The sequence below is a fragment of the Pongo pygmaeus genome, chromosome 6 (assembly GCF_028885625.2).
Source record: "Pongo pygmaeus isolate AG05252 chromosome 6, NHGRI_mPonPyg2-v2.0_pri, whole genome shotgun sequence".
Taxonomy (NCBI): Eukaryota; Metazoa; Chordata; class Mammalia; order Primates; family Hominidae; genus Pongo; species Pongo pygmaeus.
Window position 1 is genome coordinate 7,125,981 of NC_072379.2, and position 12,602 is coordinate 7,138,582.

The 12,602-nt window shown below is 43.1% G+C and overlaps 1 protein-coding gene across 2 annotated transcripts; it reads left to right on the top strand.

Moving 5' to 3' along the window:
• The first annotated feature begins 8,877 nt into the window (after positions 1–8,877).
• On the top strand, positions 8,878–11,491 carry LOC129041055 (endogenous retrovirus group K member 113 Rec protein-like). Of its 2 annotated transcripts, none has more exons than XM_054496198.2 (2): positions 8,878–9,436; positions 11,152–11,491. In XM_054496198.2, exons 1-2 carry the CDS (start codon positions 9,176–9,178, stop codon positions 11,179–11,181), a joined length of 291 nt encoding a protein of 96 aa, XP_054352173.1. In that variant the 5' UTR covers positions 8,878–9,175; the 3' UTR covers positions 11,182–11,491. The 2 variants fall into 2 exon arrangements, with proteins under 2 accessions (XP_054352173.1, XP_054352172.1); XM_054496197.2 differs by lacking the exon at positions 11,152–11,491 and adding an exon at positions 10,829–11,129.
• Positions 11,492–12,602: the final 1,111 nt, after the last annotated feature.

Consider the following 12,602-nt stretch of genomic DNA (forward strand, 5'->3'; position numbering starts at 1 on the left):
AGCACTCATGTGAAAAATCGTTTGAACATAGAGGTGAGAAGATCTTTCTGGGCTCAAAAACAAACAAACAAACAACAAGAGACAACAGATAAGGATACAGCATGGGCCGGACGCAGTCGCTCATGCCTGTAACCCCAGCACTTTGGGAGACTGAGGCGGGCGGATCATCTGAGGTCAGGAGTTCAAGACCAGCCTGAGCGACAGGGAGAAACCCCCGTCTCTACTACAAATACAACATTAGCTGGGCGTGCTTGCGCATGCCTGTAATCCCAGCTACTCGGGAGGTGGAGGCAGGAGAGTCGCTTGAACCCAGGAGGCAGAGGTTGCAGTGAGCCACAATTGCACCATTCCACTCCAGCCTGGGCAACAAGAGCGAAACTCCATCTCAAAACAAAAAACAAAAAACCAGCATGAAATTCAAGAGCAGAAAGAGAAGAGCTTCAAAACCAGCATAATGAGAAAGTTGGGAAGCTTCTTACCAAAGCGTCTGGAAATAGACAAGAAATTCTTGTGAACTCCAATTTTCATACTGTACTGTCAAACACTAGAACTCACTGATTCCACCTTGCTGTATTTTGGGACCGAATTATCCACTTCGCTTCATTCCCCATCCCACCCCTTTTCTTCCCAGCGTCTGTTACTCTCCACCTTCCTGAGATTCCCTTTGTGTGTAGGTGTGAGATGGAGTCTCTTTCTGTTGCCCAGGTTGGGGTACACAGGCAGAATCCGGGCTCAATGCCACCTCTGCCTCCGGAGGTCAAGCGCTTCTTGGGCCTCAGCCTTCCGAGTAGCTGAGGCTACAGGCACGCGTCACCACGCCCGGCGAATTGTTTCTGTTATTAGTAGAGACGGGGTTTCACCATGTTGGCCAGGCTGGTCTCGAACTCCTGGCCTCGAGTGATCCGTGCGACTCGGCCTCCCATCGTGCTGGGATTACAGGCCTGAGCCACCACATCTGGCCAACATTTTCTTTTTTATTCCTACACAGAAGTGAGGACATGTAATATTTGTCATTCTGTGCCTGCCTTATTTCACTTAACATACAGACCCTGCAGTCTCATCCATTTTTTCTGCAGTGGAGAGGATTTTATTCCTCTTGAGGCTGAAGAATACTTCATTGTGTGTGCATACCACAGTTTCTTCATCGAAACAAATTTCTAAAAAGCAAATATTTTTAAGATGTCTCGGAATGTGAAACTTTAGGGATACTGTGCCCATTTTATTCTTTTCGATTTCTCATTTTATGTCTAAATAAGTGTACAACAAAGCAACAATCAATGTGTGTAGAAATCTATAACTTCAAGAAATGTACAATGAAAATGCTAAGTGGTGGCTGGGTGCCATCGCTCACGCCTGTAATCCCGGCACTTTGGGAGGCCGAAGCGGGCGGATCACCTGAGGTCGGGAGTTGAAGACCAGCGTGACCAATATGGAGAAACAATGTCTCTACTAAAAATACAAAAAAAAAAAAAAAAAATTAACGGGGCATGGTAGCACATGCCTGTAATCCTAGCTACTCGGAAGGCTGAGACAGGAGAATTGCTTGAATACGGGAGGCAGAGGTTGCAGTGAGCCGAGATCGTGCCATTGCACTCCAGCCTGGGCAACTAGAGTGAAATTCTGTCTCAAAAAAAAAAAAAAAAAAAAAGAAAGGAAAAGAAAAGAAGAAAAAAAGAGAAAATATTACTTCCATAATCGCAGGGGGTGTTCACCCCGATGATACTGTTTTCTAATATCCAGGGAAGGAGGGTATGATATTACTCCCAATATCGCAGGGGTTGTACACATTTTTGTGATATTGTGTCTAATATCCAAGCAAACAGAGGATGACATTGGTTTCAATATCGCACAGGGTGGACACCCCCCCGGATACAGTTCTGAATATCCCAACGGGGAGAGGATGATATTACCCCCCATATCGGAGGAAATGCACACCACCCTGGGATTTAACTCCTGATATCCAGAAAGGAAAAGTATGATATGACTCCCAACACGGGAGGAAATGTACACCCGCCCTGTGATAATTTTGCCAATATCCGGGGGGCAGAGGATCATGTTACTTCCAATATCGCAGGGTGCGTACACCCCCTCTGTGATCTTGTTGCTAACATCCAGGTTTGGGGAGGACGACATTACTCCCAATATCACAGGGGGAGTACACCCCCCATGACCTTGTTCGTAATGTCCTGAGTGGAGAGGATGATACTACTCCCAATATGGCAGGGGTGTACACCCCACTGTGATGGATTTCTAAATACTCAGGGCGGGATAGGATAATATTACTCCCAATATCGCAGAAGGTGTACATCTCTGCTGTGATATTTTTCATAGTATCCAGGGAAAAAGAGGATGATACTTTCCAAATAGCCGGGGTTTTCCACGACGCCCGCGCCGTGATGTTGTTCCTAATATGCAGGTGGGCAAAGAATCATATGACTGCGAATATCGCAGGTGGTGTACAGGCCCCTTGTAACGTTGTTCCCAATATCCAGGGAAGGAGGGACCGATATTACTACCAATATCACACCAGCTGTACAACCCACTGTGATTTCTTTTCTAAAACCCGTGGCACAGAGGATGATAGTACTTTCAATATCGCACAGGTGTACACACTTCACCCCGTGATATTGTTCCTAATAGCCAGAGGGCGAGTATAGGGAAAAGAAAGAGAGATCAGACTGTCACTGTGTCTATGTAGAAAGGGAAGACATAAGAGACTCCATTTTGAAAAAGACCTGTACTTTAAACAATTGCTTTGCTGAGATGTTGTTAATTTGTAGCTTTGCCCCAGCCACTTTGACCCAGCCACTTGGACCCAAGTTGGAGCTCACAAAAACATGTGTTGTATAAAATCAAGGTTTAAGGGATCTAGGGCTGTGCAGGACGTGCCTTGCTAACAAAATGTTTACAGGCAGTATACTTGGTAAAAGTCATCGCCATTCTCTAGTCTCAATAAACCAGGGGAACAATGAACTGTGGAAAGCTGCAGGGGCCTCTGCCCTTGAAAGCGGGGTATTGTCCAAGGTTTCTCCCCATATGATAGTCTGAAATATTTCCTCATGGGATGAGAAAGACCTGACTGTCCCCCAGCCTGACACCCGTAAAGGGTCTGTGCTGAGGTGGATTAGTGAAAGAGGAAAGTCTCTTGCAGCTGAGATGGAGGAAGGCCACTGTCTCCTGCTTGCCCCTGGGAACTGAATGTCTCGGTGTAAAACCCGACTGTACATTTGTTCAACTCTGACAAAGGAGAAAAGCTGCTCTGTGGCGGGAGGCGAGACATGTTGGCAGTAATGCTGCCTTGTTATTCTTTACTCCGCTGAGATGTTCAGGTGGAGAGAAACATAAATCTGGCCTACGTGCACGTCCAGGCATAGTACCTTCCCTTGAACTTAACCATGATATAGATTCTTTTGCTCCCATGTTTTTTGCTGATCTTCTCTTTATTATCACACTGCTCTCCTACTACATTCCTTTTTGCAGAAATAATGAAAATAATAATCAATAAAAACTGAGGGAACTCAGAGGCCGGTGCCGGTGCAGGTCCTTGGTGTGCTGAGTGCCAGTCCCCTAGACACACTGTTGTTTCTTTCTACTTTGTCTCTGTGTCTTAATTCTTTTCTCCGTCTCTCATGCCACCCGACTAGAAATACCCACAGGTGTGGAGGGGCAGGCCACCCCTTCTTCTGCCACCCAACGCAGGTGCCTTTCTCTAGGGTGAAGGTACGCTAACAATGTGAACATTGAGGACAGCCGACGAGAGATTCCCGAGTACATCCAGTCAGCCTTGCGGTAAGCTTGTGCCCTTGGAGGAATCCAGGGTAACAATGGGGCAAATTGAAAGTAAATATGCCTCTTATCTCAGCTTCATTAAAATTCTCTTAAGAAGACGGGGAGTTAAAGCTTCTACAGAAAATCTAGTCACGCTATCTCAAACAATAGAACAAGTCTGCCCATGGTTTCCAGAATAGGGAACTTTAGATTTAAAAGATTGGGAAGAAATTGGCAAAGAACTAAAACAAGCAACTAGGGAAGGTCAAATCATCCCACTTACAGTATGGAATGATTGGGCCATTACTAAAGCAACTTTAGAACCATTTCAAAGAGAAGAAGACAGCATTTCAGTCTTTGATGCCCCTGAAAGCTGAGTAATAGATTGTGAAGAAGAGGCAGGAACAGAGTTAAAAAAGGAATGGAAAGTTCACGTTGTAAAAATGCAGTAGAGCCTGGAATGGCTCGGTCAACCCAAAATGTTGACTATAATCAATTACAGGAGGTAATATATCCTGAATCATCAAAACTGGGGGAAGGAGGTCCAGAATTATTTGGGCCATCAGAGTTTAAACCACGATGGCCACCAACTCCTTCTCCTGCGGTTCAGATGCCTGTGACATCACAATCTCAAAAGCCAATCCAGGCACAGTATCCGCAATAGCAGCCAGTAGAAAATAAAACCCAACCATCGGTAGTTTGTCAACACCAGCCGCCAGCCGAATGTCAGTATCCGCCATCTCCAGAGGTTCCGTATGGATCTCAGGCTGTGCGTCCTGTGCAAAATAGCAAGGCACTATAGCAACAACCCAGGGCGATGGCGTTTGATCCTACATTACCACCTAGTGGACAAGATAGTGCACTGCATGGGACCGTTGCTACAGCCAGAAAACGGGGAGATCTTGAGGCATGGCAGTATCCGGTAATGTTACAACCGATGCCGGTCGGGAAAGGGAGTCAAGCAGGAGCGTCTGTCCGAACTGAGGCTAGATATGAATCTTTCACCATGAAAATGTTAAAAGATATGAAAGAAGCAGAAAGAAAATGTTAAAAGCTACGAAAGAACCACGTCTCCTTATATGAGAACATTATTAGATTCCATTGCTCGTGGAAATAGACTTATTCCTTATGATTGGGAAATTTTGGCTAAATCTTCCCTTTCACCCTCTCAGTATCTACAGTTTAAAACCTGGTGGATTGATGGGGTACAAGAACAGGTACATAAAAATCATGCTATTAACCCTGTTGTTTATATAGATGCAGACCAATTGCTAGGAACAGGTCCAAATTGGGGCACTATTAACCAACAATCAGTAATGGAAAATGAAGCTATTGAACAACTAAGGGCTATTTGCCTCAGGGCCTGGGAAAAGATTCAGGACCCAGGAATCTCCTGCCCTTCTTTTAGTTCAATCAGACAAAGCTCTAAGGAGCCATATCCAGACTTTGTGGCAAGGTTGCAAGATGCAGCTCCAAAATCCATTGCAGTTAATAACGTCCGAAAAGTTATTGTAGAAATAATGGCTTCTCAAAATGCAAATCCAGAATGTCAATCGGCCATAAAGCCATTAAGAGGAAAGGTTTCAGCAGGAGTTGATGTAATTACAGAATAGGTGAAGGCCTGTGATGGGATTGGAGGAGCTATGCATAAAGCAATGCTATTGGCTCAAGCAATTACAGGGGCTGCTTTAGGAGGACAAGTTGAAACATTTGGGGGAAAATGTTATAATTGTGGTCAAATCGGTCATCTAAAAGAGAATTGCCCAGGCTTAAATAAACAGAGCAATAAAAAGGAGCCTCCTGGCCTGTGTCCAAGATGTGGAAAAGGAAATCATTGGGCTAAGGAATGTCGTTCTACATTTGATAAAAATGGACAACCATTGTCAGGAAAAAGGAACAGGGGCCAGTCCCAGGCCCTGCAAAAAAGTGGGGCATTCCTGATTCAGCCATTTTTTCTTGAGGGTTTTCAGGGACAACAACCCCCACAGTAAATACCACCATTTCAGGAAATCGGCCAATTACAACAATACAACAGTTCTCCCCCGCCACAGCAGGCAGCGCTGCAGTAGATTTATGTTCTACACAAATGATTTCTTTACTCCTTGGAGAGCCCCCGCAAAAGATTCCTACAGGGGTATATGGCCCGCTGCCAGAAGGGACGGTAGGCCTTATTTGAGGACGATCAAGTCTAAATCTGAAGGGAGTTCAAATTCATACTGGGGTAATTGATTCAGATTATAAAGGGGAAATTCAGTTAGTGATCAGCTCTACTGTTCCCTGGAGTGCCAATCCAGGTGATAGAATTGCTTAATTACTGCTCTTGCCTTATATTAAAATTGGGGATAGCAAAACAGAAAGAACAGGAGGGTTTGGAAGTACCAACCCTGCTGCGAAAGCTGTTTATTGGGCTAGTCAGGTCTCAGAGAATAGACTTGTGTGTACAGTTACTATTCAGGGAAAGCAGTTTGAAGGATTAGTAGGTACTGGGGCTGATGTTTCTATCATTGCCTTAAATCAATGGCCAAAAAAAATTGGTCTAAACAAAAGCCTGTTGCAGGATTTGTTGGTGTGGGCACTGCCTCAGAAGTGTATCAAAGTGCCAAAATTTTACATTGTCTAGGACCTGATAATCAAGAAAGTACAGTTCAGCCTATGATTACTTCTATTCCAATTAATTAATGGGGCTGAGACTTATTAGAACAGTGGTATGCAGAGATTACTATTCCAGTCTCCATATACAGCCCCCTGAGTCAAAAAATCATGACACAAATGGGATATCTCCCTGGAAAAGGACTAGGGAAAAATGGAGAAGACATTAAAGTTCCGGTTGAGGCTAAGGGAAATCCAGAAAGAAACGGACTAGGGTATCCTCTTTCGGGGTGGCCACTGTAGAGCCTCCAAAACTCATTCCATGAGCTTGGAAAACGGAAAAGCCTGTATATGTAAATCAGTGGCCACTACCAAAACAAAAGCTGCAGGCCTTACACTTATTGGCAAAGGAACAATTAGAAAAGGGACATATTGAGCCTGTATTTCCGCCTTGGAATTCTCCTGTGTTTGCAAGTCAGAAAAAATCAGGCAGAGGGCGCATGCTAACCGATTTAAGAGCCGTTAATGCAAGAATTCAACCCATGGGGCCTCTCCAACCTGGGCTGCCCTCTCCAGCCGTGATCCCCAAAGATTGGCCTTTAATTATAATTGATCTGAAGGATTGCTTTTTTACCATTCCTCTGGCAAAACAGGATTTTGAAAAATTTGCTTTTATGATACCAGCCATAAATAATGAAGAACCAGCCGCCAGATTTCAGTGGAAAGTGTTGCCTCAGGGAATGCTTAGTAGTCTAACTATGTGTCAGACTTTTGTAGCTCAAGTTCTTCAACCAGTTAGAGACAAGGTTTCAGACTCTTATATCATTCATTATCTTGATGATATTTTGTGTGCTGCAGAAACAAGAGACAAATTAATTGACTGTTACACATTTCTGCAGACACAGGTTGCAAACGCAGGCCTGACAATGGCATCTGATAAGATTCAGACCTCCACTCCTTTTCATTATTTGGGAATGCAGGTAGAGGAGAGAAAAATTAAACCACACAAGGTAGAAATAAGAAAAGACACATTAAGAACATTAAATGACTTTCAAAAATTGCTAGGAGATATTAATTGGATTCGGCCAACTCTAGGCATCCCTACTTATGCCAGATCAAATTTGTTCTCTATCTTCAGAGGGGATCCAGACTTGAATAGTAAAAGAACATTAACTCCAGAGGCAACTAAAGAAATTGAATTAGTTGAAGAAAAATTTCAGTCAGCACAAGTAAATAGAATACATCACTTAGCCCCAGTTCAACTTTTAATTTTTGCTACTGCACATTCTCCAACAGTCATTATTGTTCAAAATACAGATCTTGTGGAGTGGTCATTCCTTCCCCACAGTAAACTTCAGACTTTTACATTGTACTTAGATCAAATGGCTACATTAATTGGTCAGGCAAGACTACGAATAGTAAAATTGTGTGGAAATGACCCAGATAAAATCACTGTTCCTTTAAACAAGGAACAGGTTGGACAAGCTTTATCAATTCTGGTGCATGGCAGATTGGTCTTGCTGATTTTGTGGGAATTATTGATAATCATTACCCACAAGCAAAAATCTTCCAGTTTTTGAAATTGACTACTTGGATTTTACCTAAAATTACCAGACATAAAGCTTTAGAAAATGCTCTCACAGTGTTTACTGAGGGTTCCAGCAATGGAAAAGTGGCTTACACTGGGCCAAAAGAATGAGTCATTGAAACTCAATATCACTCATCTCAAAGAGCAGAATTGATTGCTGTCATTTCAGTTTTACAAGATTTTAATCAGCCTATTAACATTGTTTCAGATTCTGCATATGTAGTACAGGCTACAAAGGATGTTGAGACAACCCTAATCAAATATAGGATGGATGATCAGTTAAATCAGCTCTTTAAATTGTTACAACAAACTGTGAGAAAAGAGAAATTTCCCATTTTATATTACTCATATTCGAGCACATACTAATTTCCCAGGGCCTTTAACTAAGGCCAATAAACAAGCTGATTTGCTAGTATCATCTGGCTTCATGGAAGCACAAGAACTTCATGCGCTGACTCATGTAAATGCAACAGGATTAAAAAACAAATTTGATATCACACGGAAACAAGCAAAAAATATTGTACAACATTGTGCTCAGTGTCAAGTCTTACACCTGCCCACTCAAGAGGCAGGAGTTAATGCCAGAAGCTTATGTCCTGATGCATTATGACAAACGGATGTTACACACGCACCTTCATTTTGAAAATTGTCCATGTGACAGTTGATACTTATTCACATTTCATATGGGCAACCTGCCAGACAGGAGAAAGTACTTCCCATGTTAAAAGACATTTATTATCTTCTTTTGCAGTCATGGGAGTTCCAGAAAAAATTAAAACAGATAATGGGCCAGGATACTCTAGTAAAGGATTTCAAATATTCTTAAATCAGTGGAATATTACACATACAACAGGAATCCTTTCTAATTCCCAAGAACAGGCCATAATTGAAAGAACTAATAGAACACTCAAAGCTCAATTGGTTAAACAAAATAAAAAAAGGAAAAAGACAGTAATGAGTATAACACTACCCAGATGCAACTTAATCTAGCACTCTATACTTTAAATTTTTAAAATATATATAGAAATCAGACCACTACTTCTGCAGAACAACATTTGACTGGTAAAAAGAACAGCCCACATGAGGGAAAACTGACTTGGTGGAAACACAACAAACATAAAACATGGGAAATAGGTAAGGTGATAACATGGGGGAGAGGTTTTGCTTGTGTTTCAGCAGGAGAAAATCAGCTTCCTGTTTGGGTACCCGCTAGACATGTGAAGTTCTACAATGAACCCACCAGAGATGCAAAGGAAGGCGCCTCCCCAGACACAGAGAACCCGCAATCGAACATCATCAACTCGCAGGGTGAACAAAATGGTGATATCAGAAGAACAGATGAAGCTGCCATCCACCAAGAAGGCGGAGCCTCCGACCTGGGCCCAGCTAAAGAAGCTGGCACAGTTAGCTGAAAAAAGCCTGGAAAACACCAGGGTAACACAAACTCCAGAGAATATGCTGCTTGCAGCTTTCGTGATTGTATCAACGGTGGTAAGTCTCCCTATGTCTGCAGGAGCCGCTGCAGCTAACTATACCTATTGGGCCTATGTGCCTTTCCCAGCCTTAATTCGGGCAGTCACTTGGATAGATAATCCTATTGAAGTAGATGTTAATAACAGTGCATGGGTACAAGGCCCCACAGATGACCGTGGCCCTGCCCAACCTGAAGAAGAAGGAATGATGATAAACATTTCCACTGGGTACCATTATCCTCCTATTTGCCTGGGAAAAGCACCACGATGCTCAATGCCTACAATCCAAAATTGATTGGTAGAAGTACCTACTGTCAGTGCCACCAGTAAATTTACTTATCATAGGATAGGTGGAATGTCACTTGAGTCACAAATGAATAATTTACAGAATTCCTCCTATCAAAGATCATTACAATTTAGCCCTAAATGGAAACCATGTCCCAAGGAAATTCCAAAAGAATCAAAAGACCCAGAAGTCTTAGTTTGGGAAGAATGTGTGGCTGATACTGCAGTGGTACTACAAAACAATAAATTTGGAACTATTATAGACTGGGCCCCTCGAGGCCAATTATATTATGATTGTATGGGCCAGACTCACTCATGTTCACAGGCTCCATCTGTCTGGCCCACTAATCCAGCCTATGATAGTGATTTAACTAAAAAGCTAGACCAGGTTTATAGAAGGCTAGAATCACCGTATCATTGGAAAGAGGGTGAAAAGGGGATTTCATCACCCTGACCAAAGTTACTTAGTCCTGTTGTTGGTCCTGAACACCCAGAATTATGGAAGCTCACTGTGGCCTCATACCACATTAGAATTTGGTCTGGAAATCAACTTATGGGAAGAAGAAATCATAAGCCATATTATACTATTAACCTAAGTTCCAATCTGACAATTCCTTTGCAAAGTTGTGTAAAACCCCCTTCTATGCTGGTTGTAGGAAACATAGTTCTTAAACCAGATTCCCAAACTATAACCTGTGAAAATTGCAGGTTGTTTACTTGCATTGATTCAACTTTGGATTGGCAGCATCGTGTTCTGTTAGTAATGGCAAGAGAAGGCGTGTGGATCCCCGTGTCCACGGACCAACCGTGGGAGGCTTCTCCATCCGTACATGTCATCACAGAAGTATTAAAAGGAGTCCTAACCAGATCTAAAAAATTCATTTTTACTTTAATTGCAGTGATTATGGGTCTTATTGCAGTCACAGCTACTGCTGCAGCTGCTGGAATTGCTTTACACTCCTCTGTTCAAACTGCAGAATATGTGAATAATTGGCAAAAGAATTCCTCAAAATTGTGGAATTCTTAGACTCAAATAGATCAAAAATTGGGAAATCCAATTAATGATCTTAGACAAACTGTTATCTGGATGGGAGATAGGCTCATGAGCTTGGAATATCTTTCTCAGTTACAGTGTGACTGGAATACATCAGATTTTTGTATTACACCTGGAGCCAAGAACGAATCTGAACATCACTGGGACATGGTCAGATGCCATCTACAAGGAAGAGAAGATAATCTAACCTTAGATGTTTCTAAATTGAAAGAACAAATTTTTGAAACATCAAAAGCCCAGTGAAATCTGGTGCCGGAAAGGGAGGCAATGGTAAAAGCTGTTAATAGCCTCACAAATCTTAACCCTGTCACTTGGGTTAAAACCACTGGAAATTCCACTATTGCAAATTTTGTATTAATCCTTGTATGTCTGTGTTCTCTATTGTTATTCTACAGGTGTATCCGGCAGCTCTGGAGAAACAGTGACCAGCGAGAATGGGCCATGATGACGATGGCGGTTTTGTCAAAATGAAAAGGGGGAAATGTAGGGAAAAGAAAGAGAGATCAGACTGTCACTGTGTCTATGTAGAAACGGAGGACATAAGAGACTCCATTTTGAAAAAGACCTGAACTTCAAACAATGGCTTTGCTGAGATGTTGTTAATTTGTAGCTTTGCCCCAGCCACTTTGACCCAGCCACTTGGACCCAACCTGGAGCTCACAAAAACATGTGTTGTATAAAATCAAGGTTTACGGGATCTAGAGCTGTGCAGGATGTGCCTTGTTAACAAAATGTTTATAGGGAGTATACTTGGAAAAAGTCATTGCCATTCTCTAGTCTCAATAAACCAAGGTCACAATGCACTGTGGAAAGCCGCAGGGACCTCTGCCCTTGACAGCGGTGTGTTGTCCAAAGTTTCTCCCCATGTCATAGTCTGAAATATGGCCTCGTGGGATGAGAAAGGCCTGACTGTCCCCCAGCCTGACACCCGTAAAGGGTCTGTACTGAGGTGGATTAGTAAAAGAGGAAAGTCTCTTGCAGCTGAGATGGAGGAAGGCCACTGTCTCCTGCTTGCCCCTGGGAACTGAATGTCTCGGTGTAAAACCCGACTGTACACTTGTTCAACTCTGACATAGGAGAAAAGCTGCCCTGTGGCGGGAGGGGAGACATGCTTGCAGTAATGCTGCCTTGTTATTCTTTACTCCGCTGAGATGTTCAGGTGGAGAGAAACATAAATCAGGCCAACGTGCACGTCCAGGTGTAGTACCTTCCCTTGAACTTAATCATGATATAGATTCTTTTGCTCCCATGTCTTTCGTTGACCTTCTCCTTATTATCACCCTGCTCTCCTACTACATTCCTTTTTGCAGAAATAATGAGAATAATAATCAATGAAAACTGAGGGAACTCAGAGGCCGGTGCCGGTGCAGGTCCTTGGTGTGCTGAGTGCCAGTCCCCTAGACCCACTGTTGTTTCTTTCTACTTTGTCTGTGTGCCTTATTTCTTTTCTCTGTCTCTCATCCCACGAGACTAGAAATACCCACAGGTGTGGAGGGGCAGGCCACCCCTTCAGCGAGAGCATGATATGACTCCTAATATCACGGGGCTTTGACACCAATATCCCAGGGGGTGGACACCCCCTGTGATGTTGTTCCTAATATCCAGGGGGAGAGAGGGTGATATTACTCCCAATATCGCAGGGGATATAAACCACCCCTGTGATATTACTCCTAATATCCAGGCGGAGAGAGGAAGATATTACTCCCAATATCGCAACAGGTGTACCAACCGCATGATTTGGTTTTGAACATCCGGGGGGCAGAGGATGATATTACTCCCCGTGTTGCAGGGAGTGTACCCACCCATGTGATACTCTTCCTGATATCCAGAGGGCGACAGGATATTA

What these genes read in the sequence shown, in the direction of transcription:
- LOC129041055 (XM_054496197.2), top strand. Translation starts at nt 9,176, where the DNA reads ATGAACCCACCAGAGATGCAAAGGAAGGCGCCTCCCCAGACACAGAGA. An exon ending in TCGTGATTGTATCAACGGTG is followed by an intron (nt 9,437 to 10,828) that starts GTAAGTCTCCCT and finishes TATCTTTCTCAG; the next exon opens with TTACAGTGTGACTGGAATAC.